This window comes from Leucopleurus acutus, assembly GCF_964270905.1.
Source record: "Leucopleurus acutus genome assembly, chromosome: 9".
NCBI classification, from domain to species: Eukaryota; Metazoa; Chordata; class Mammalia; order Artiodactyla; family Delphinidae; genus Leucopleurus; species Leucopleurus acutus.
In genome coordinates, this window is record NC_139144.1 from 87,042,571 (window position 1) to 87,067,224 (window position 24,654).

The following is a 24,654-nucleotide window of genomic DNA, read 5'->3' on the forward strand; positions in this document are numbered from 1 at the left end:
AAAAACAATGGAGGCAAAGATGGAGAAGATGCAAGAAATGTTTAACAAAGACCTAGAAGAATTAAAGAACAAACAAACAGAGATGAACAATACAATAACTGAAATGAAAACTACATTAGAAGGAGTCGATAGCAGAATAACTGAGGCAGAAGAACGGATAAGTGACATGGAAGACAGAATGGTGGAATTCACTGCTGCGAAACAGAATAAAGTAAAAAGAATGAAAAGAAATGAAGACAGCCTAAGCGACCTCTGGGACAACATTAAACGCAACAACATTCGCATTATAGGGGTCCCAGAAGGAGAAGAGAGAAAGGACCAGAGAAAATATTTGAAGAGATAATAGGTGAAAACTTTCCTAACAAGGGAAAGGAAATAGCCACCCAAGTCCAGAAAGCACAGAGAGTCCCAGGCAGGATAAACCCAAAGAGAAACATGCCGAGACACATAGTAATCAAATTGGCAAAAATTACAGACAAAGAAAAATTACTGAAAGCAGCAAGGGAAAAATGACAAATAACATACAAGGGAACTCCCATAAGGTTAACAGCTGATTTCTCAGCAGAAACTCTACAAGCCAGAAGGGAGTGGCATGATATACTTAAAGTGATGAAAGGGAAGAACCTACAACCAAGATTACACTAACCGGCAAGGATCTCATTCAGATTCGATGGAGAAACTAAAACGTTTGCAGATAAGCAAAAGCTGAGAGAATTCAGCACCACCAAACCAGCTCTACAGCAAATGCTAAAGGAACTTCTCTAAGTGGGAAACAAAAGAGGAGAAAAGGACCTACAAAAACAAACCCAAAACAAGAAAATGGTCATAGGAACATACATGTCAATAATTACCATAAATGTGAATGGATTAAATGCTCCAACCAAAAGACACAGGCTTGCTGAATGGATACAGAAACAAGACCCATATATATGCTGTCTGCAAGAGACCCACTTCAGACCTAGGGACACATACAAACTGAAAGTGAGGGGATGGAAAAAGATATTCCATACAAATGGAAATCAAAAGAAAGCTAGAGTAGCAATACTCAGATGAAATAGACTTTAAAATAAGAATGTTATAAGAGACAAGGAAGGACACAACATAATGATCAAGGGATCAATCCAAGAAGAAGATATAACAATTATAAATATATATGCACCCAACATAGGAGCACCTCAATACATAAGGCAACTGCTAACAGCTATAAAAGAAGATATCGACAGTAACACAATAATAGGGGGGGACTTTAACACCTCACTTACACCAATGGACAGATCATCCAAAATGAAAATAAATAAGGAAACAGAAGCTTTAAGTGACACAATAGACCAGATAGATTTAATTGATATTTATAGGACATTCCATCCAAAAACAGCAAGATTACACTTTCTTCTCAAGTGCACACAGAACATTCTCCAGGATAGATCACATCTTGGGTCACAAATCAAGCCTCAGTAAATTTAAGAATATTGAAATCATATCAAGCATCTTTTCTGACCACAATGCTATGAGATTAGAAATGGATTATAGGGAAAAAATGTAAAAAACACAAACACACAGAGGCTAAACAATACGTTACTAAATAACCAAGAGATCACTGAAGAAATCAGAGGAAATCAAAAAATACCTAGAGACAAATGACAATGAAAACACGATGATCCAAAACCTATGGGATGCAGCAAAAGCAGTTCTAAGAGGGAAGTTTATAGCTACACAAGCCTACCTCAAGAAACAAGAAAAATCTCAAAAAAGCAATCTCACCTTACACCTAAAGGAACTAGAGAAAGAAGAATAAACAAAACCCAAAGTTTGCAGAAGGAAAGAAATCATAAAGATCAGAGCAGAAATAAATGAAGTAGAAACAAAGAAAACAGTAGCAAAGATCAATAAAACTAAAAGCTGGTTCTTTGAGAAGATAAACAAAATAGATAAACCATTAGCCAGACTCATCAAGAAAAAGAGCGAGAGGACTCAAATCAATAAAATTAGAAATGAAAAAGGAAAAGTTACAACAGACACCACAGAAATACAAAGCATCCTAAGAGACTACTACAAGCAACTCTATGCCAATGAAATGGACAACCTGGAAGAAATGGACAAATTCTTAGAAAGATATAACCTTCCAAGACTGAACCAGAAAGAAACAGAAAATATAAAAAGACCAATCACAAGTAATGAAATTGAAACTGTGATTAAAAATCTTCCAACAAACAACAGTCCTGGACCAGATGGCTTCACAGGTGAATTCTATCAAACATTTAGAGAAGAGCTAACACCCATCCTTCTCAAACTCTTCCAAAAAACTGCGGAGGAAGGAACACTCCCAAACTCATTCTGGGAGGCCACCATCACCCTGATACCAAAACCAGACAAAGATACTACAAAAAAAGAAAACTCAGACCAATATCACTGATGAACATAGATGCAATAATCCTCAATAAAATATTAGCAAACAGAATCCAACAACACATTAAAAGGATCATACACCATGATCAAGTGGGATTTATCCCAGGGATTCAAGGATTCTTCAATATATGCAAATCAATCAATGTGATACACCATATTAACAAATTGAAGAATAAAAACCATATGATCATCTCAATAGATGCAGAAAAAGCTTTTGACAAAATTCAACACCCATTTATGATAAAAACTCTCCAGAAAGGGCATAGAGGGATCCTACCTCAATATAATAAAGGCCATATATGACAAACTCACAGCAAACATCATTCTCAATGGTGAAACACTGAAAGCATTTCCTCTAAGATCAGGAATAAGACAAGGATGTCCACTCTCACCACTATTATTCAACATGGCTTTGGAAGTCCTAGCCACGGCAATCAGAGAAGAAAAAGAAATAAAAGGAATACAAATTGGAAAAGAAGAAGTAAAACTGACACTGTTTGCAGATGACATGATACTATACATAGAGAATCCTAAAAATGCCACCAGAAAACTACTAGAGCTAATCAATGAATTTGGTAAAGTAGCAGGATACAAAATTAATGCACAGAAATCTCTTGCATTCGTATACACTAATGATGAAAAATCTGAAAGACAAATTAAGGAAACACTCCCACTTACCATTGCAACATAAAGAATAAAACACCTAGGAATAAACCTACCTAGGGAGACAGGAGACCTGTATGCAGAAAACTATAAGACACTGATGAAAGAAATTAAAGATGATACCAACAGATGGTGAGATATACCATGTTCTTGGATTGGAAGAATCAATATTGTGAAAATGACTATACTACCCAAACCAATCTACAGATACAATGCAATCCCTATCAAATTACCAATGGCATTTTTTACGTAACTAGAACAAAGTAATCTTAAAATTTGTATGGAGACACAAAAGACCCCGAATAGCCAAAGCAGTCTTGAGGGGAAAAAACGGAGCTGGAGGAATTGAACTCCCTGACTTCAGACTATACTACAAAGCTACAGTAATCAAGACAACATGGTACTGGCACAAGAAAAAAACATAGATCAATGGAACAAGACAGAAAGCCCAGAGATAAAACCATGCACCTATGGTCAACTAACCTATGACAAAGGAGGCAAGGATATACAATGGAGAAAAGACAGTCTCTTCAATAAGTGCTGCTGGGGAAACTGGAAAAGAATGAAATTAGAACACTCCCTAACACCATACACAAAAATAAACTCAAAATGGATTCGAGACCTAAATGTAAGACCGGACACTATAAAACTCTTAGAGGAAAACATAGGAAGAACACTCTTTGACATAAATCACAGCAAGATCTTTTTGGATCTCCCTCCTAGAGTAATGGAAATAAAAACAAAAATAAACAAATGGGACCTAATGAAACTTCAAAGCTTTTGCACAGCAAAGGAAACCATAAACAAGATGAATAAACAACCCTCAGAATGGGAGAAAATATTTGCAAATGAAGCAACGGACAAAGGATTAATCTCCAAAATATATAAACAGCTCATATTAAAAAAACAAACACTCAATCCAAAATGGGCAGAAGACCTAAATAGACCTTTCTCCAAAAAAGACATACAGATGGCCAAGAAGCGCATGAAAAGCTGTTCATCACTAATTATTAGAGAAATGCAAATCAAAACTACAATGAGATATCATCTCACACCAGTTAGAATGCGCATTATCAGAAAATCTACAAACAACAAATGCTGGAGAGGGTGTGGAGAAAAGGGAGCCCTCTTGCACTGTTGGTGGGAATGTAAATTGATACGGCCACTATGGAGAACAGTATGGAGGTTCCTTAAAAAATTAAAACTAGAATTACCATATGATCCAGCAATCACACTACTGGGCATATACCCAGAGAAAACCATAATTCAAAAAGACACATGCACCCCAATGTTCATTGCAGCACTGTTTACAATAGCCAGGTTATGGAATCAACCCAAATGCCCATCTACAGAGGAATGGATAAAGAAGATGTGGTACATATATACAATGGAATATTACTCAGCCATAAAAAGGAACGAAATTGTGTCATTTGTTGAGCCGTGGATGGATCTAGAGAGTGTCATACAGAGTGAAGTAAGTCAGAAAGAGAAAAACAAATATCGTTTATTAACGCATATATGTGGAACCTAGAAAAATGGTACAGATGAACCAGTTTGCAGGGTAGAAATTAGAGAACAAACGTATGGACACCAAAGGGGGAAAGCCGTGGGGGGGGTGGGGGGGTGGTGTGATAAATTGGGCGATTGGGATTGACACGTATACACTGGTGTGTATAAAACTGATGACTAATAAAACCTGCTGTATAAAAAAAAATGTGCCTTCTTGATAAAATGTTTAAAATAAAAAAAGAAAAAATTGTCTTGCGTAAAGAAATACTTATTTGAAGTTCACAATTAACTTCAGTTTTAATTATTTTCCTTTTTAAAGTTCAAAATATATTTTTATATTGTTAATTTTAAAATAGTATGCATAGTATGATTACATTTCTCTTAATTTTTTTCTGAATATATCTAGCTATTCATTTACCCAACTGCACATATACAGAGCTATATTTGGAATCATGTTTAACAAATATAAAGTTGTTCTGGGGTACTGAGATTGTGGATAATTTGTAGCTGTTTTTTAGGTGATTTATTTATATTCTTCATATATATGTCATTTACATCTCTATTTTTAATAAGATTTATATTTTTAAAAAGCAAATAAAATTTATTGAAATTAAAAAAAAAAAGAAATGAAATAGGTAAGCCAGAGACTGGGAGAAAACATGCTCATATTTAAACTCTTACCTTGAACTCATCTGAGATTTCAGACACAAAGGATGATATCTGCTTCATGAGCCTGTCCACACTGCTCTCACTTCCTGTTTTGAGGAGTGTAGTAATGGCCAGTGTAGCAATGCTTCTGTTTGAGTCTGTGATCAAGTTTTCTAAGTCCAGATTGCAGGCAGTAACAGCAGAGGGGTGCTTCATTGCCACCTGGCCAAAGGGCATGGAAAAAATTCAGCAAATTGCTACTGATAAAGACCAGAACTTTAAAAAATAAAAGAAGACGAAAATAGAAAAATTTTTTAAATGGAATTTTATTTCCTTTATTTGTAACTTCTATTTGGGCCTCCCCTTATAATATGATCATCACCGTTAATTATACAGTTGTGCAAAACCAGAATCAGGAATTTAAAAGTTTCCCTTTTTTTTCCACAACTCACACACACACACACTGTATTTTCTTTTTACAAGAGATAAATAAACTGACATCAAGCATTGTAAATGGATGACCACAACAAAAGCAACAATGATTGCAATTACCAAACATGAAACACACTCATACTATGTCATAATATTGACATTCAGTCCAGTAATCCTCCACTGTAACAGCTCCTTTACTTTGCAGTGAAAATTGATTTGTATATTTTTTGCCTCTGAATCCTTGTGGGATTTTTTTTTTATTATTCAAACAGAAAGTCACAAAAATTATAATCATCCTCTTCAGTTCACTCAGTCCCATGTAATTAATTTTTTTATCTTGATCTTGTTAGCACTTTTATGAATTCATAAGTTTTCCATTAGAGTTCTGAAAATGCTTATTCATTCAGTTCAGCAGTATAGTCAGCTACCAGAAACCTGTACTTGTCAGTCTTCTCCATGAATTCCTTGAAGGTGAAACTCTTTTATAGGAACATGTTTGTGAAAGCATCAGAGTACACCCAGAACTGTCTGTAAATGACAAAAGACTTAAAAATGACCACGGTTGGGGCTTCCCTGGTGGCGCACTGGTTGAGAATCTGCCTGCTAATGCAGGGGACACGGGTTCGAGCCCTGGTCTGGGAAGACCCCACATGCCGCAGAGCAACTAGGACCGTGAGCCACAACTACTGATCCTGCGCGTCTGGAGCCTGTGCTCCGCAACAAGAGAGGTCGCGATAGTGAGAGGCCCACGTACCCCAATGAAGAGTGGCCCCCGCTTGCCACAACTAGAGAAAGCCCTCGCACAGAAATGAAGACACAACACAGCTAAAAATAAATTAATTTTTTTAAAATGACCACGGTTAAAGATTTGGTGAAAGTTCATAATAATGCAATTGACAAGGAAATTTAGTTATTTCTGAGATACACATTTTAAAGTAATAACTAGAATTATGACTTATAACATTATACCAGAACATAAGATTTTTAGAAATTTCATGTGATGTTTGAAACATTTATATTAACATATTTCCATACAAATAACCTAAAGAAAGTTTAGTATTACTTGTTTTTCTATTTGTTTCTTTGTTTTTTTATACTGCAGGTTCTTATTAGTCATCAATTTTATACACATCAGTGTATACATGTCAATCCGAATCGCCCAATTCAGCACACCACCATCCCCACCCCACCGCAGTTCTCCCCCCTTGGTTTCCATGTTTGTTCTCTACATCTGTGTCTCAACTTCTACCCTGCAAACCGGATCATCTGTACCATTTTTCTAGGTTTCACATATATGCATTAATATACGATATTTGTTTTTCTCTTTCTGACTTACTTCACTCTCTAGACAGTCTCTAGATCCATCCATGTCTCAACAAATGACTCAATTTTGTTCCTTTTTATGGCTGAGTAATATTCCATTGTATATATGTACATTTTCTTTATCCATTCCTCTGTAGATGGGCATTTAGGTTGCTTCCATGCCTGGCTATTATAAACAGTGCTGCCATAAACATTGGGGTGCATGTGTCTTTTTGAATTATGGTTTTCTCTGGGTATATGCCCAGTAGTGGGATTGCCGGATCATATGGTAATTCTAGTTTTAGTTTTTTAAGGAACCTCCATACTGTTCTCCATAGTGTCTGTATCAATTTACATTCCCACCAACAGTGCAAGAGGGCTCCCTTTTCTCCACACCCTCTCCAGCATTTGCTGTTTGTATATTTTCTGATGATGCACGTTCGAACTGGTGTGAGGTGATTTCTCTAATAATTAGTGATGAGCAGCTTTTCATGTGCTTCTTGGCCATGTGTATGTCCCCTTTGGAGAAAGGTCTATTTAGGCCTTCTGCCCATTTTTGGATTGGGTTGTTTGTTTCTTTAATATTGAGCTGCATGAGCTGTTTATAAATTTTGGAGATTAATCCTTTGTCCATTGATTCGTTTGTGAATATTTTCTCCCATTCTGAGGGTTGCCTTTTCGTCTTGTTTATGGTTTCCTTTACTGTGCAAAAAGCTTTCAAGTTTCATTAGGTCCCATTTGATTACTTTTGTGCTTATTTCCATTACTCTAGGACGTGGATCAAAAAAGATCTTGCTATGATTTATGTCAAAGAGTGTTCTTCCTATGTTTTCCTCTAAAGAGTTTTATAGTGTCCGGTCTTACATTTAGGTCTCTAATCCACTTTTTTTTTTTTTTTTTTTTTTTTTTTGCGGTACACGGGCCTCTCACCGTTGTGGCCTTTCCCATTGCGGAGCACAGGCCCTGGATGTGCAGGCTCAGCAGCCATGGCTAACGGGTCCAGCCGCTCTGTGGCATGTGAGATCCTCCCAGACCGGGGCATGAACCCATGTCCCCTGCAGAGGCAGGCAGACTCTCAACCACTGCACCACCAGGGAAGACCTTGAATCCATTTTGTGTTTATTTTTGTGTATGGTGTTAGGGAGTGTTCTAATTTCATTCTTTTACATGTAGCTGTCCAGTTTTCCCAGCACCACGTATTGAAGTGACTGTCGTTTCTCCATTGTATATCTTTGCCTCCTTTGTCATAGGTTAGTTGACCATAGGTGTTTATCTCTGGGCTTTCTATCTTGTTCCATTGATCTATGTTTCTTTTCTTGTGCCAGTACCATATTGTCTTGATTACTGTAGCTTTGTAGTATAGTCTGAAGTCAGGGAGTCTGATTCCTCCAGCTCTGTTGTTTTCCCTCAAGACTGCTTTGGCTATTCAGGGTCTTTTGTGTCTCCACAAATTTTAAGTTTACTTTGTTCTAGTTACGTAAAAAATGCCATTGGTAATTTGATAGGGATTGCATTGAATCTGTAGATTGCATTGAATCTGTAGGATTCTGTTTGCTAGTATTTTGTCGAGGATTTTTGCATCTATGTTCATCAGTGATATTGGTCTGTAATTTTCTTTTTTTGTAGTATCTTTGTCTGGTTTTGGTATCAAGGTGATGGTGGCCTCCCAGAATGAGTTTGGGAGTGTTCCCTCCTCTGCAATTTTTTGGAAGAGTTTGAGAAGGATGGGTGTTAGCTCTTCTCTAAATGTTTGATAGATTCACCTGTGAAGCCATCTAGTCCAGGACTTTTGTTTCTTGGAAGATTTTTTTTTTTTTTTTTTGCAGTAGGTGGGCCTCTCATTGTTGTGGCCTTTCCCGTTGCGGAGCACAGGCTCTGGACATGCAGGTTCAGCGGCCATGGCTCACGGCCCAGCTGCTCCGCGGCACGTGGGATCTTCCCGGACCGGGGCACAAACCTGTGTCCCCTACATCGGCAGGTGGATTCTCAACCACTGCGCCACCAGGGAAGCCATGTTGGAAGATTTTTAATCACAGTTTCAATTTCATTACTTGTGATTGGTCTTTTCATATTTTCTGTTTCTTCCTGGTTCAGTCTTGGAAGGTTATATCTTTCTAAGAATTTGTCCATTTCTTCCAGGTTGTCCATTTCATTGGCATAGAGTTGCTTGTAGTAGTCTCTTAGGATGCTTTGTATTTCTGTGGTGTCTGTTGTAACTTCTCCTTTTTCATTTCTAATTTTATTGATTTGAGTCCTCTCGCTCTTTTTCTTGATGAGTCTGGCTAATGGTTTATCTATTTTGTTTATCTTCTCAAAGAACCAGCTTTTAGTTTTATTGATCTTTGCTACTGTTTTCTTTGTTTCTACTTCATTTATTTCTGCTCTGATCTTTATGATTTCTTTCCTTCTGCAAACTTTGGGTTTTGTTTATTCTTCTTTCTCTAGTTCCTTTAGGTGTAAGGTGAGATTGCTTTTTTGAGATTTTTCTTGTTTCTTGAGGTAGGCTTGTGTAGCTATAAACTTCCCTCTTAGAACTGCTTTTGCTGCATCCCATAGGTTTTGGATCATCGTGTTTTCATTGTCATTTGTCTCTAGGTATTTTTTGATTTCCTCTGATTTCTTCAGTGATCTCTTGGTTATTTAGTAACATATTGTTTAGCCTCTGTGTGTTTGTGTTTTTTACATTTTTTTCCCTGTAATTCATTTCTAATCTCATAGCATTGTGGTCAGAAAAGATGCTTGATATGATTTCAATATTCTTAAATTTACTGAGGCTTGATTTGTGACCCAAGATGTGATCTATCCTGGAGAATGTTCTGTGTGCACTTGAGAAGAAAGTGTAATCTTGCTGTTTTTGGATGGAATGTCCTATAAATATCGATTAAATCTATCTGGTCTATTGTGTCACTTAAAGCTTCTGTTTCCTTATTTATTTTCATTTTGGATGATCTGTCCATTGGTGTAAGTGAGGTGTTAAAGTCCCCCCCATTATTGTGTTACTGTCGATATCTTCTTTTATAGCTGTTAGCAGTTGCCTTATGTATTGAGGTGCTCCTATGTTGGATGCATATATATTTATAATTGTTATATCTTCTTCTTGGATTGATCCCTTGATCATTATGTTGTGTCCTTCCTTGTCTCTTATAACATTCTTATTTTAAAGTCTATTTCATCTGAGTATTGCTACTCTAGCTTTCTTTTGATTTCCATTTGTATGGAATATCTTTTTCCATCCCCTCACTTTCAGTTTGTATGTGTCCCTAGGTCTGAAGTGGGTCTCTTGCAAACAGCATATATATGGGTCTCTTGCAGACCCATATATATGGGTCTTGTTTCTGTATCCATTCAGCAAGCCTGTGTCTTTTGGTTGGAGCATTTAATCCATTCACATTTATGGTAATTATTGACATGTATGTTCCTATGACCATTTTCTTGTTTTGGGTTTGTTTTTGTAGGTCTTTTTCTCCTCTTTTGTTTCCCACTTAGAGAAGTTCCTTTAGCATTTGCTGTAGAGCTGGTTTGGTGGTGCTGAATTCTCTCAGCTTTTGCTTATCTGCAAATGTTTTAGTTTCTCCATCGAATCTGAATGAGATCCTTGCCGGTTAGTGTAATCTTGGTTGTAGGTTCTTCCCTTTCATCACTTTAAGTATATCATGCCACTCCCTTCTGGCTTGTAGAGTTTCTGCTGAGAAATCAGCTGTTAACCTTATGGGAGTTCCCTTGTATGTTATATGTCGTTTTTCCCTTGCTGCTTTCAGTAATTTTTCTTTGTCTGTAATTTTTGCCAATTTGATTACTATGTGTCTCAGCGTGTTTCTCCTTGGGTTTATCCTATATGGGACTCTCTGTGCTTTCTGGACTTGGGTGGCTATTTCCTTTCCCTTGTTAGGAAAGTTTTCACCTATTATCTCTTCAAATATTTTCTCTGGTCCTTTCTCTCTTCTCCTTCTGGGACCCCTATAATGCGAATGTTGTTGCGTTTAATGTTGTCCCAGAGGTCTCTTAGGCTGTCTTCATTTCTTTTCATTCTTTTTTCTTTATTCTGTTTCGCAGCAGTGAATTCCACCATTCTGTCTTCCAGGTCACTTATCCGTTCTTCTGCCTCAGTTATTCTGCTATCGACTCCTTCTAATGTAGTTTTCATTTCAGTTATTGTATTGTTCATCTCTGTTTGTTTGTTCTTTAATTCTTCTAGGTCTTTGTTAAACATTTCTTGCATCTTCTCCATCTTTGCCTCCATTGTTTTTCCGAGGTCCTGGATCATCTTCACTATCATTACTCTGAGTTCTTTTTCTCGAAGGTTGCCTATCTCCACTTAATTTAGTTGTTTTTCTTGGGTTTTATCTTGTCCCTTCATCTGGTACATAGTGCTCTGCCTTTTCATCTTGTCTATCTTTCTGTGAATGTGGTTTTTTTCCACAGCCTGCAGGATTGTAGTTCTTCTTGCTTCTGCTCTCTGCCCTGTGGTGGATGAGGCTATCTAAGAGGCTTGATGGGAGGGACTGGTCAGAAATTTTAATTAAGGTAAATGGATTTTTGGACAACATACGTTAAAAGGCAATTGTTTCAAGATGAATGTTTGTAATAAATAAGATACGATATATCATTTGATAAGTGATTAACTGCTAGTTACAGTATAGCACAGCAGTTTATCTTCCTAGGTTTCTATAACCTTTATAACAATATCATAGTCTGTCTTTTATTACAGTTGGCCTGTTTGTCCTTATAGTACATGTGTTCATGGTTATCTATTCTACTAGATTTTAGAATATCTGAGAGTAGGACCTAGAATGATAAACACTACTCGAAGACACTTAAATGTAATATCTTACCACTTACAAAACACTTCTGTATTTAAGCAAGCAAACTGCAACCAAACTGGATTGCTCACATGATAAAACATGTCTGTCATTGTCCTGCTTCTTTGCTTTTGTTGATGATGTTTGCCTCTCTGCCTAATCCAATACTGGTATAGAATCCTTTACCCATAATGCTAAAATTTTGAGAACTCAGCAAAGTATTGCCATCAGAATTCACTCAACAGCAAAAAATGACCCAAACTAATGTAAAACTAAGTCTTAATTTATTCCATGTAGTGAGGATAGTCATACGTATAAAGCAGAAATATTAACATGTCTAATGTGTCTAACTGCTCTAGGCCCAAAGGGGTTAGTATTAATATAAGAGATGGCACCATATTACCTCTCCAAAATTCTCAAAATACTGATTTCTGAGGTACATCTGGTCCCAAGATTATAGATGATGGAATGTGGACCGATATCAACTCTTCAAAATACAATTCATATTGTTCTATAAAGCCTCCTTCCATGGCTGCTCTAAATTTCTCTCCTCCAGTTGTTAATACAATTAATTTAGTCGACCACATATTATACTAGACCATTATTCTACAACATTAAACTTGCATTTAAAATTTTTAGGGACTTCCCTGGTGGCACAATGGTTGGGACTTCGCACTCCCAATGCAGGGGGTCTAGGTTCAATCCCTGGTCAGGGAACTAGATCCCACATGCATGCCACAACTAAGAGTTCGCATGCCACAACTAGGAAGCCAGCGAGCCGCAACTAAGGAGCTGGTAAGCCACAACTAAGAAGCCTGCCTGCCGCAACTGAGACCCAGCACAGCCACATAAATATTTAAAAACATAAATAAATAAAATAAAATTTGTATAGTTATTTAATTCATTCTGTGTTTCTGCACTCTATCCTCTAGATTTATGCTGTCCAATATGGTAGCCAATAACCATATGTGACTACTAAGCCTTTGAAATGTGGTTATTCCAAACAGAGGTATGCTGTAAATACAAAATATACACCAGATATCAAAGACTTAGTATGAAAAAACAGAAGGTAAAATATATCTCTAATAATTTTATACTGATCATGTTGATAAATTTTATAAATGTTAGGGTAAATAAAATATATGTTTAAAATTAATCTCATCATAAAGAATTTAATGTGGTTACAATAAAATTTAAAATTGCATATGTGACTCACATAGTATTTCTATTGGATAGTGTTGCTATAGACCAACATTGTCCAAGAGAACTTCCTGCAATGATAGAAATATTCTGTATCTGCAGTGTCTAATATGATAGTCACTAACTACAGGTGGCTATTGAGCACATGAATAATAGTATAAATGGCCATATCTAAAGCTGCAAATACAAGTGAGGTGCTACAGAAGTGAAGCCCATAAATCATATCTACTGACCTTGGACAGAAAGCCAAATGCTTCGTATTTACTGTTTCTCAATTGAACACTGATACAAGTCAATAGTTAGCAAAGGAACACCTACCTTGTTCAAGGTCCTCACAGCTGCATATCTCAAAGCTGGCTTAGGAGAACTACAGAAAAGCTGAAGAACTAGGAAAGAAAAAAGGTCACTGTGAACATTGCTCATTTCAACATATAGCATGTTTCTGAAAATACAGTACATGAAGAATCACATTCAAAATACGCATAAGGCAATTAGATGACAGCATCAAAAATTCACATGGGGCTTCCCTGGTGGCGCAGTGGTTGAGAGTCCGCCTGCCGATGCAGGGGACGTGGGTTCGTGCCCCGGTCCGGGAGGATTCCACATGCCACGGAGCGGCTGGGCCCGTGAGCCATGGCCGCTGAGCATGCGTGTCCGGAGCCTGTGCTCCGCAATGGGAGAGGCCACAACAGTGAGAGGCCCGCGTACCGCAAAAAAAAAAGAAAAAAAATTCACATGAAAAATACATCATCAAAAATAGAAAAAGTATTTTTTGTTGAGCTATAAAAACTTTAAATACAGGAAACAAAGTTTATTTTTTTCCTAAAAAAGTTAATATACCCATTAATATCTGAATTTAAAGAGTAGGAATATTTATGGTTGTAAGAGTAAATGGGTTTTTTAAACATGGAGAACTGAAGGCATTAAAGTTACTTGTTTTCTAAGTAAAAACTTAAATTTTTTAATATGGGGAAATGATAACTTCAGAAAAAGAAATACAGTCACCCCTCCAAATCTGCAGGGGACTGGACCCCGGACCTTCCAGGACCCCTAGCAGATACCAAAATCTGGGGATGCTAAAGACCCTTCTATAAAATGGTGTAGCACAATCAGCCCTTGGTATCTGCAGGTTCCACATCTGAGGATTCAACCAACTGTGAATCGATTGGGTTGAATTGGTGGGATGTGGAACCCAAGGATATGGAGGTACAATTGTAACTAAAAAACAGCTAAAATAAACCATTTATGTATCAAAATGTAAAAACTACATATACAGAGCTAAGGTTCAAAATTACCTATTCTGTAGACCTATGGAACTTAAAACAAAAACATAAGAAAATAAACAAAAGCCAGTTATCAAATATACAACTAACCTGAAACAGCAGGTGCCAACTCCCTTGCAGTACAGTTAGGAAGATGGATGATAGCTGAAGCAGCTTCATAAATAACCATTTCATGTTTATTTCGCAAGCAGCTCTCAATGAAATCGAAGACTGGACTTTCATGGCTGACAATAAATATACACAGGCCATAATTAGATATCATAAAGAACAGAGGCAATGTGCATAGTGGCTAAAAGCACAGACAGGGGGACCTGCCCTGGTTGCACAGTGGTTAAGACTCCATGCTCCCAATGCAGGGGGCCTGGGTTCAATCCCTGGTCAGGGAATTAGATCCCACATGCATGCCGCAACTGAGAGTTCATATGCTACAACTAAGGAGCCTGTGTGCTGCAACTTAGGAGCCAGTGAGCCGCAACTAACAAGCCCACAAGCTGCAACTAACAAGCCCGCGAGCCGCAATTAAGACCTGGCGTGACGAAATAAATAAATTTTTTTTTTTAAAAAAAGCGAAGACAGAATGAGAAATACTTTTGGAATTATGAATGAAGGACCTCTGAAAATATACTCCTCCATAAAAGCAATGAGAATACTGGTGTAAATTTTCAAAATCAACTTTTTCAGCACTCTAGAAGTTAGCTGAAGGATTGCAACAATCTTAGGAACATTTATTCAAGAGGAACAGCTGAATCTTCATAAGAACAGTAAGCTTTCTGGTATTTTAACTTGCTCTATTTCATACCCTCTTCCCAGCTTCATGGTAGCCTTGGAAACCAGGGCCTCAGAACCATACTAGCTATGAAAGCCAGCAGCCTAGTAGCCATTGAACGAGGCAGATGAATTGGGAGCACCATCAAAAGCCCTGTTCCTGGAGCACTGTCACTACTTGACCTGAATGATGCTCCTTAAAAAAGCCCCATTCATGAAGCTAATGTTTTGGCCGCACTACACAGCATGTGGGATCTCACTTCCCCAACCAGGGGTTAAGCCCATGCACTCTGCAGTGGAAGTGTGGAGTCCAAACCACTGGACCACCAGGGAATTCCCCGAAGCGAATTTTTATTTCATCTAACTCTGAGGACATTCAGTGAGGAAAGCCCTATCCCCAGGAGGTTTGTCTCCCAAAAAACAGCAGCAATTGCTTAACACTGCAGTTGCCACAGGTACTGATTCTAGTTGGCGCAAACAAGAGTCTGGCCAAAAAAACTTAAAAAGAAAATCTAAGAAATGAGATGCCCATAAGGGGCTTTAATTTCTGACATATTCCTGGGGATCTAGAAGGCTGTGCAAATACCCAGGTAAGAGCTTACGGAGCTCTAGCCTCTCACCCATGCTTGACTTTGAGTTTCTGCACAATTAGGAAGGGAAGACTAGGCACAGTTTTGCATACCCCAACACACAAAATGCCCACTGAAAAAAAGATGGGAGACATGTTGGTCAAAAGCATTTAAGAAAATCTGTCAAATCATTACCCGAAGACTCAGCTAACCAAGCAGACTTCAGTAGCCACACATGACAAAGAATAAGGACTGCAGAATTAGTCCAGGAAAGTCACTAAACAAACAACAATAACAAACAGCAACAAAAACAAACTCTGAGAATGGAAAAGGGAGAAATAAGATTGTCAGTTACCACAGTATATTAAATATCCAGTTTTTGACAAAAAGCTATGACACACAAAGAAATAGTGAGGTATGGCCCATATATAGTGAAAAAATGCAGTCAATAGAAATTATTCTTGAGGGAGCCCAGATGTTGGATGTACTAGGCAAAGCCTTTAAGTCAACTAATATAAATATGTTCAAAGAAGCAAAAGAAACCATATCTAAAGAATTAAAGGGAATTAAAAAGTTAAAGGCATGACAATCATGCCTCACCCAAGAGAGAGTATCAATAAAGAGGAAAAAATGAGTTGTTTGTTTTTTTAAAGGAACCAAATAGAAACTCTGGATTTGGAAAGTGCATAACTAGAATAAAAATTTCAAATCTGCTCAGATAAAAGAACAAGTACCTACAATATGCTGCCTACAAGAGACTCACTTTAGGGCAAAAGTCACACATAGATTGAAAGTGAGGGGATGGAAAAAGATATTTCATGCAAATGGAAACAATAAGAAAGCAGGGGTAGCGATATTCATATCAGACAAAACAAACTTTAAAACAAAGTCCAAAAAGAAAGACAAAGAAGCACACTATATAATGATAAAGGGATTAATACAAGAAGAGGACATTACACTTGTTAACATATATATGCACCCAATGTAGGAACACCTAAATATACAAAATAAATACTAACAGACATAAAGGGAGAAATTGACAGGAATACAATAATAGTAGGAGACTTTAACACCCCACTGACATCAATGGACGATCTTTCAGACAGAAAATCAATAAGGCAAGAGAGATCCTAAATGACACAACAGATGTACTTAATTGGTATCTACAGGATACTTCATCCAAAAAAAACAAAAACAAAAAACAAACAAAATACACATTCTTTTCAAGTGCTCATGGAACATTCTCTAGGACAGACCACACACGAGGACACAAAACAAGCCTCAATGAATTTAAGAAGACAGAAATTATTTCAAGCATCTTTTCTGACCACAACAGTATCAAACTAGAAATCAACCACAGAAAGAAAAATGGTAAAAAAAAATCACACGGAGACTAAACAACATCCTACTAAAAAACCAATGAGTCAACAATGAAATCAAAGAGGAAATCAGAAAATACCTCGAGACAAACGACAATGAAAACACAACCTTACAAAATCTATGTGATGCAGCAGAAGTAGTTCAAAGAGGGAAATTCAGAGCAATACAGGCCTTTCTTGAGCAACAAGTAAAATCTCAAGCAAATAACCTAACCTACCACCTAAAAGAATTAGAAAAAAGAAAAATAAACAAAAGTCAAAGTCATTAAAAGGAAGGAAATAATAAAGATCAGAGAGGAAATAAATAAAATAGAGATCAAAACAACAATAGAAAAGCTCGATAAAACCAAGAGCTGGTTTTTTTGAAAGGATAAACAAAATCGACAAACCTCTAGCCAGGCTAACAAGAAGAAAAGAGAGAAGACCCAAATAAACAAAATAAGAAATGAGAAATAACAACCAATACTGCAGAAATACAAAAAGTCATAAGAAAATACTATGAACAGTTATAAACCAACAAATTGAACAACCGAGAAGAAACAGAAAAGGTTTTAGAAACAGCCAGAATTGAATCAAGAAGAAACATAATTTGAACAGACCAATCACTAGAAGTGAAATAGAATCTGTAATAAAAAACAAACAAAAAAACTAAAAAAACTCCCCACAAACAAAATCCAGGACCAGATGGCTTAACTGGGGAATTCAACCAAACATACAAAGAGGAACGTATACCTATCCTTCTCAAATTATTCCAAAAGATTTAAGAGGAGGAAACACTCCCAAAGTCAGTTTATGCAGCCACCATCACCCTGATACCAAAAACAAAGACACTACAAAAAAAAGAAAATTACTGGCCAATATCTTTGACAAATAGAGATGCAAAAGTCCTCAACAAAATTTAAGCAAGCCAACTCCAACAACACATATAAAGGATCATACACCATGATCAAGTTGGATTCTTACCAGGGTCACAAAGATGGTTCAACATATGCAAATCAATCAATGTGATATACCACATCAACAAAAGAAACGACAAAAACCACATGATCATCTCAATAGATGTAGAAAAAGCATGTGATAAAATTCAACATCCATTCACGATGAAAACTCTCACTGAAGTGGGTACAGGGGAAATACATCTCAATAAAAACCATTTATGACAAACCCAGAGCCAACACAATACTCAACAGTGAAAAGCTGAAAGCCTTCCCACTAAATTCTGGAACAAGACAAGGGTGCCCACTCTTACCACTGCTATTCAACATATTTTTGGAAGTCCTAGCCTCAGCAACCAGACAAGAAAAAGAAATAAAAGGCATCCAAATTGGAAGGGAAGAGGTAAAATTGTCATTATATGCAGATGACACAATACTCTATACAGAAAACCCTAAAGACTCCACACAAAAACTATTAGAACTAATAAATGAATTCAGCAAGGTAGCAGGGTACAAGATTAATATACAGAAATCTGCTGCATTTCTTTACAGTAACAATGAAATATCAGAAAGTAAAAAAAAAAAAAAGTTTAAAATCGCACTAAACACACACAAACACACACAAAAACACAGGAATAAACCTAACCAAGGAGGTGAAAGACCTATATGCTGATAACTCTAAAACACTGATAAAGGAAACTGAAGATGATTCACAGAAATGAAAAGATATCCCATGCTCTTGGATTGGAAGAATTAATATTATTAAAATGGCCATACTACTGAAAGCAATCTACAGATTTAATGCTATATCTATCAAATTACCCATGACAGTTTTCACAGAACTAGAACAAATAATCCTAAAATTTATATGGAATCACAGAAGGCCCCGAATTGGCAAAGCAATTCTGAGGAAAAAGAACAAAGCTGGAGGTATAACTCTCCCAGACTTCAGACAATACTACAAAGCTACACTAATCAAAATACTGTGGTATTGGCACAAAAGCAGACATATAGATCAATGCAACAGAATAGAGAGCCCAGAAACAAACCCATACAATTAATCTTCAGCAAAGGAGGCAAGAATATATGATGGAGAAAACACAGTGCCTTCAGCAAATGATGTTGGGAAAGCTGGACAGCTATTTGTAAATCAATGAAATTAGAACACTCCTTCACATCATATACAAAAATAAACTCAAAATGCTTTAAAGACACATATAGGATGTGACACCGTAAAACTCCTAGAAGAGAAGACAGGCAAAACATTCTCTGACATAAATAGTAGCAATATTTTCTTAGATTAGTCTCCCAAGGCAAAAGAAAAAAAAACCAAAAATAAACAAATGGGACCTAATCAAACTTAAAAGCTTCTGCATAGCAAAGGAAACCATCAACGAAATGAAAATACAACCTATAGAATGTGAGAAAATATTTGCAAACAATGTGACTGACAAGGGGTTAATTTCCAAGATATACAAACAGCTCATAAAACTCAATATCAAAAGAACAAACAACCCAATCAAAAATGAGCAAATGACATAGACATTTTTCCAAAGAAGATATACAGATGGCCAACATGCATATGAAAAGATGGTCAATATCACTAACTAAATGTAAATCAAAACCACAAGGAGGTATCGCTTTACACCACTCAGAATGGCTATCATCAAAAAGTCTATAAATAGGGCTTCCCTGGTGGTGCAGTGGTTCAGAGTCTGCCTGCTGATACAGGGGACACGGGTTCGTGCCCTGGTCCGGGAAGATCCCACATGCCGCGGAGGAGCTGGGACCGTGAGCCATGGCCGCTGAGTCTGCGCGTCCAGAGCCTGTGCTCCACAACTGGAGAGGCCACAGCAGTGAGAGGCCCGTGTACCGCAAAAAAAAAAGTCTATAAATAATAAATGCTGGAGAGGGTGTGGAGAAAAGGGAACCCTCCTACACTGTTGCTGGGAATGTAAACTGGTGCAACCAGTAAGTAGGGAAAACAGTATGGAGGTTCCTTAAAAAAGTAAAGATAGAGCTACCAAATGATCCAGCAATCCTATTCTTGGGCATATAACCAGAAAAGACAAAAACTCTAATTCGAAAAGATACATGCACCCCAATGTTCATAGCAGCATTATTTACAACAGCCAAGACATGGAAGCAACCTAAGTATCCATCAACAGATGAATGGATAAAGAAGAGGTAATATGCATATATATATAATACACACACACACACACACACACACACGATTACTCAGCCATAAAAAAGAATGAATCACTTTGCTGTACACCTGAAACACAGTAGTGTAAATCAACTGTACTTCAATTTTTAAAAAACTGAGAGAGTTCAGAAACAACTTTTAAAAAATTCAAATCTGCAATTCAACAGCTGATTTGCACTGACAGTAGAAAAAGCCAGAAAACTTGAGGATAGGTTAAACTGAGATAATCTAGCTGAGGAAAATAAAGAATGAAGGAAAAAAAAAACAGAGCCTTGGAGACCTATGGAATATGACTATGTGTACCAACATTTTCATGATAGGAGTCCCAGAAGGAAAGGAGAGAGACAAAGGGACAAAAGGAATATCCTGAGAAATAATGACCAAAAACTACCAAAATTTGTTAAAAATATTAATCTACACACTTGAGAAGCTCAACAAATCCCAAGTTGGAAAAATAAAAAAAGATCCACATATAGACACACCATAATCAAAGTGCTGAAAGCATAAGACAAAGACAAAATCTTGACAGAAGCAAGATAAAAGCTACTCATCACATTGTACAGGGGAGCAACAATACAATTAGTGGCTTTTCACCTGAAACAATGAAATAGAGAATGCCATATTCAAAGTGTTGAAATAAAAAGATAAAAATTCTCTATCCAGTGGAACTATGTTCCAAAAATGAAGGCTAATAAATGGACATTCCCAGATAAGCAGTGACTGAGACAATGTATTGCTAACATACCTGATTTATAAAAAATACTAAACGAAGTCTGTTAAACTGAAAGACTGACTCCAGTGACATGAATAATCAATGAGAAATAAAGTGCATCAGAAATGGTAAATATGTGAGTTAATATAAATTATTCTACAAATAATTTTTTTCATTTCTCTTAACTAATTAAAGGACACAAAATTGTATAAAAATAATTATAACACTGCATTACTGGATAATGCACATACATGTAATATACATGACAATAATAGCAAACAGGAGCAGGGAGAGAACAGAACTATACTGGAGCAAAGATTCTATATTTTACGAAAATTAAATTAGCCTTAATCTGAAGTAGATCATGGTAAATTAAAATGCATATTCTAATTCCCAGGGAAACAACTTTTTTTTTCTTTTTTTGCGGTACGCGGGCCTCTCACTGCTGTGGTCTCTCCCGTTGCAGAGCACAGGCTCCGGACGTGCAGGCCCAGCGGCCATGGCCCACGGGCCTAGCCGCTCCATGGCATGTGGGATCCTCCCAGACCGGGGCACGAACCCACGTCCCCTGCATTGGCAGGCAGACCGCCAACCACTGCACCACCAGGGAAGCCCGAGAAACAACTTTTTAAACAGTAAAAATATTGACAGAGAAATTAAAATGATTCAATGAAAACTTTATTTAACACAAAAGAAGGCAGTCAAAGAGGAAGAGAGGAACAAAAAAGACAGACACTTCTATAGAAAAAACAGCAAAATGGCAAAGGTAAATACAACCATGTCAATAATTATATTAAATGTGAAAGGTCTAAACACCCCAACCAAAAGATAGAGATTGCCAGACAGGATAAAAAAGCAAAATCAAACTATGTTCCGTCTACAAGAGATACACATTAGATTCAAAGATACAAATGAGATGAAAGTAAAATGATGGCAAAAGATATGCCATGCAAACTAATCGTAAGAGATCAGGAGTGGCTATATTAATATCAGACAGAGAATTTAAGACAAAATATTACAAGAAACAAAAAGAGACATAAGAAGCTGCTCAATACATCAGGATGATATAACAGTGATAAACATATACACACGTAACAACAGAGCCTCAAAATATATGAAACAAAACTTAACACTAGGGCTTCCCTGGTGGCGCAGTGGTTGAGAGTCCGCCTGCCAATGCAGGGGACACGGGTTCGTGCCCCGGTCCGGGAAGATCCCACATGCCACGGAGCAGCTGGGCCCATGAGTCATGGCCACTGAGCCTGCATGTCCGGAGCCTGTGCTCCACAACTGGAGAGGCCACAGCAGTGAGAGGCCCGCGTACCGCAAAAAAAACCCAAAAACTTCCCTCAAAAAAAGCAAAGGTCACAACAGCTTCATTGGTTAATTCTATCAAATATTTAAGAAATAATACCAATCCTTCACAAACTCTTTTATAACATAAATGAGGGTACACTACCTCCCAGCTAATGATGTGATGCCATTATTACCTGGATAACAAAGCCTGACAAATTCTCAGAAAACAACAGACCAATATCCCTCCTGACATAGACATATGAACTCCTTAACAAATTATCAGCAACCTGAATCCACCAATACATAAAAAGAATTATATATCATAACAAGTAGCATTTTTCCCAAGAATGCAAACAAAATTGATTTAACATCAGAAAATCATGAGGACCTTCAAAATGGCAGAGGAGTAAGACGTGGAGATCACCCTCCTCCCCAAAAATACATCAAAAATACATCTACATGTGTAACAACTCCTACTGAACACTGGCAGAAGACCTCAGACTTCCCAAAAGGGAACAGAAGCCCTCAGGTGACCTAAACGCAGAGGGAGGGCCAAATCCAAAGCTGAACCCCAGGAGCTGTGTGAACAAAGAAGAGAAGGGGAAATTTCTCCTAGAAGCCTCAGGAGCAATAAACTTGATGTACCCTGCATCTGTGGAAAACCTGAATAGACAACGAATTATCCCAAAATTGAGGTGGTGGACTTTGGGAGCAACTGTAGAATGGGGTTTGCTTTCGGCATCTAATTTGTTTCTGATTTTATGTTTATCTTAGTTTAGTATTTAGAGCTTATTATCATTGGTAGATTTGGTTACTGATTTGGTTACTCTCTTCCTTTTATATATATATATTTTTTTTTTTATGTAGATATATATATTATATTTTTTTTCCTTTTTCTCTCTTTGTGAGTGTGTATGTGTGTACGCTTCTTTCTGTGATTTTGTCTGTATACCTTTGTTTTTACTATTTGTCCTAGGGTTCTGTCTGTCCACTTTTTTTTTTAGCATAGTTTTTACTGCTTGTTATCATTGGTGGATTTGTTTATTGGTTTGGTTGCTCTCCTTTTTTTAATTACTTTTTTATTTTTAATAATTTTTTATTTTAATAACTTTATTTTATTTTTTCTTTCTTTCTTTTTCTTTCTCCCTTTTCTTCTGAGCTGTGTGGCTGACAGGGTCTTGGTGCTCTGGCCGGGTGTCAGGCCTGAGCCTCTTATGTGGGAGCGCCAAGTTCAGGACATTGGACCACCAGAGACCTCCCGGCCCCATGTAATATCAAACAGCGAAAGCTCTCCCAGAGATCTCCATCTCAACGCTAAGACCCAGCTCCACTCAACGACCAGCAAGCTACAGGTCTGGACAACCCATACCAAACAACTAGCAAGACAGGAACACAACCCCACCCATTAGCAGAGAGGCTGCCTAAAATCATAATAAGGTCACAGACACCCCAAAACACACCACCAGACGCGATACTGCCCACCAGAAAGACAAGATCCAGCCTCATCCACCAGAACACAGGCACCAGTCCCCTCCAGCAGGAAGCCTACACAACCCACTGGACCAACCTTACCCACTGGGGGCAGACACCAAAAACAATGGGAACAACGAATCTGCAGCCTGGGAAAAGGAGATTCCAAGCGCAGTAAGTTAAGCAAAATGAGAAGACAGACAAATACACAGCATATGAAGGAGAAAAGTAAAAACCCACTAGACCAAACAAATGAAGAGGAAATAGGCAGTCTACCTAAAAAATAATTCAGAGTAATGATAGCAAAATGATCCAAAATCTTGGAAACAGAATGGAGAAAATAGAAGAAAAGTTTAACAAGGACCTGGAAGAACTAAAGAGCAAACAAACAATGATGAACAACACAATAAATGAAATTTAAGATTCTCTAGAAGGAATCAATAGCAGAAAAACTGAGGCAGAAGAATGGATAAGTGACCTGGAATATAAAATAGTGGTAATTACTACCACAGAGCAGAAATAAAGAAACAAGAATGAAAAGAATTGGGGACAGTCTCAGAGACCTCTGGGACAACATTAAACGCACCAACATTCAAATTATAGGGGTCCCAGAAGAAGAAGAGAAAAAGAAACAGAGTGGGAATATTTGAAGAGATTATAGTTGAAAACTTCCCTAATATGGGAAAGGAAATAGTCAATCAAGTCCAAGAAGCACAAAGAGTCCCATACAGAATAAATCCAAGGAGAAACATGCCAAGACTCATATTAATCAAACTATCAAAAATTAAATACGAAGAAAAAATATTAAAAGAGAAAATCAACAAATAACATACAAGGGAATCCCCATAAGGTTAACAGCTGATTTCTCAGCAGAAACTCTGCAAGCCAGAAGGGTGTGGTAGGACATACTTAAAGTGATGAAAAGGAAAAACCTACAACCAAGATTACTCTATCCAGCAAGGATCTCATTCAGATTCAATGGAGAAATTAAAACCTTTACAGCCAAGCAAAAGCTAAGATAATTCAGCACCACCAAACCAGCTTTACAACAAATGCTAAAGGAACTTCTCTAGGCAG

At 37.3% G+C, this 24,654-nt stretch overlaps 1 protein-coding gene across 2 annotated transcripts in view; it reads right to left on the reverse strand.

Moving 5' to 3' along the window:
• The window catches only part of COPG2 (COPI coat complex subunit gamma 2), a 129,045-nt gene that overhangs the window by 52,746 nt on the left and 51,645 nt on the right, over positions 1-24,654 (reverse strand). For both annotated transcript variants that reach the window (XM_082846000.1, XM_082846001.1), the window contains 3 exons: positions 14,333-14,466; positions 13,278-13,345; positions 5,260-5,448 (listed from right to left, as the gene is read on the reverse strand). In XM_082846000.1, coding sequence (XP_082702126.1) covers positions 5,260-5,448; positions 13,278-13,345; positions 14,333-14,466 — 391 coding nt within the window. The remainder of the gene's footprint in view (positions 1-5,259; positions 5,449-13,277; positions 13,346-14,332; positions 14,467-24,654) is intronic.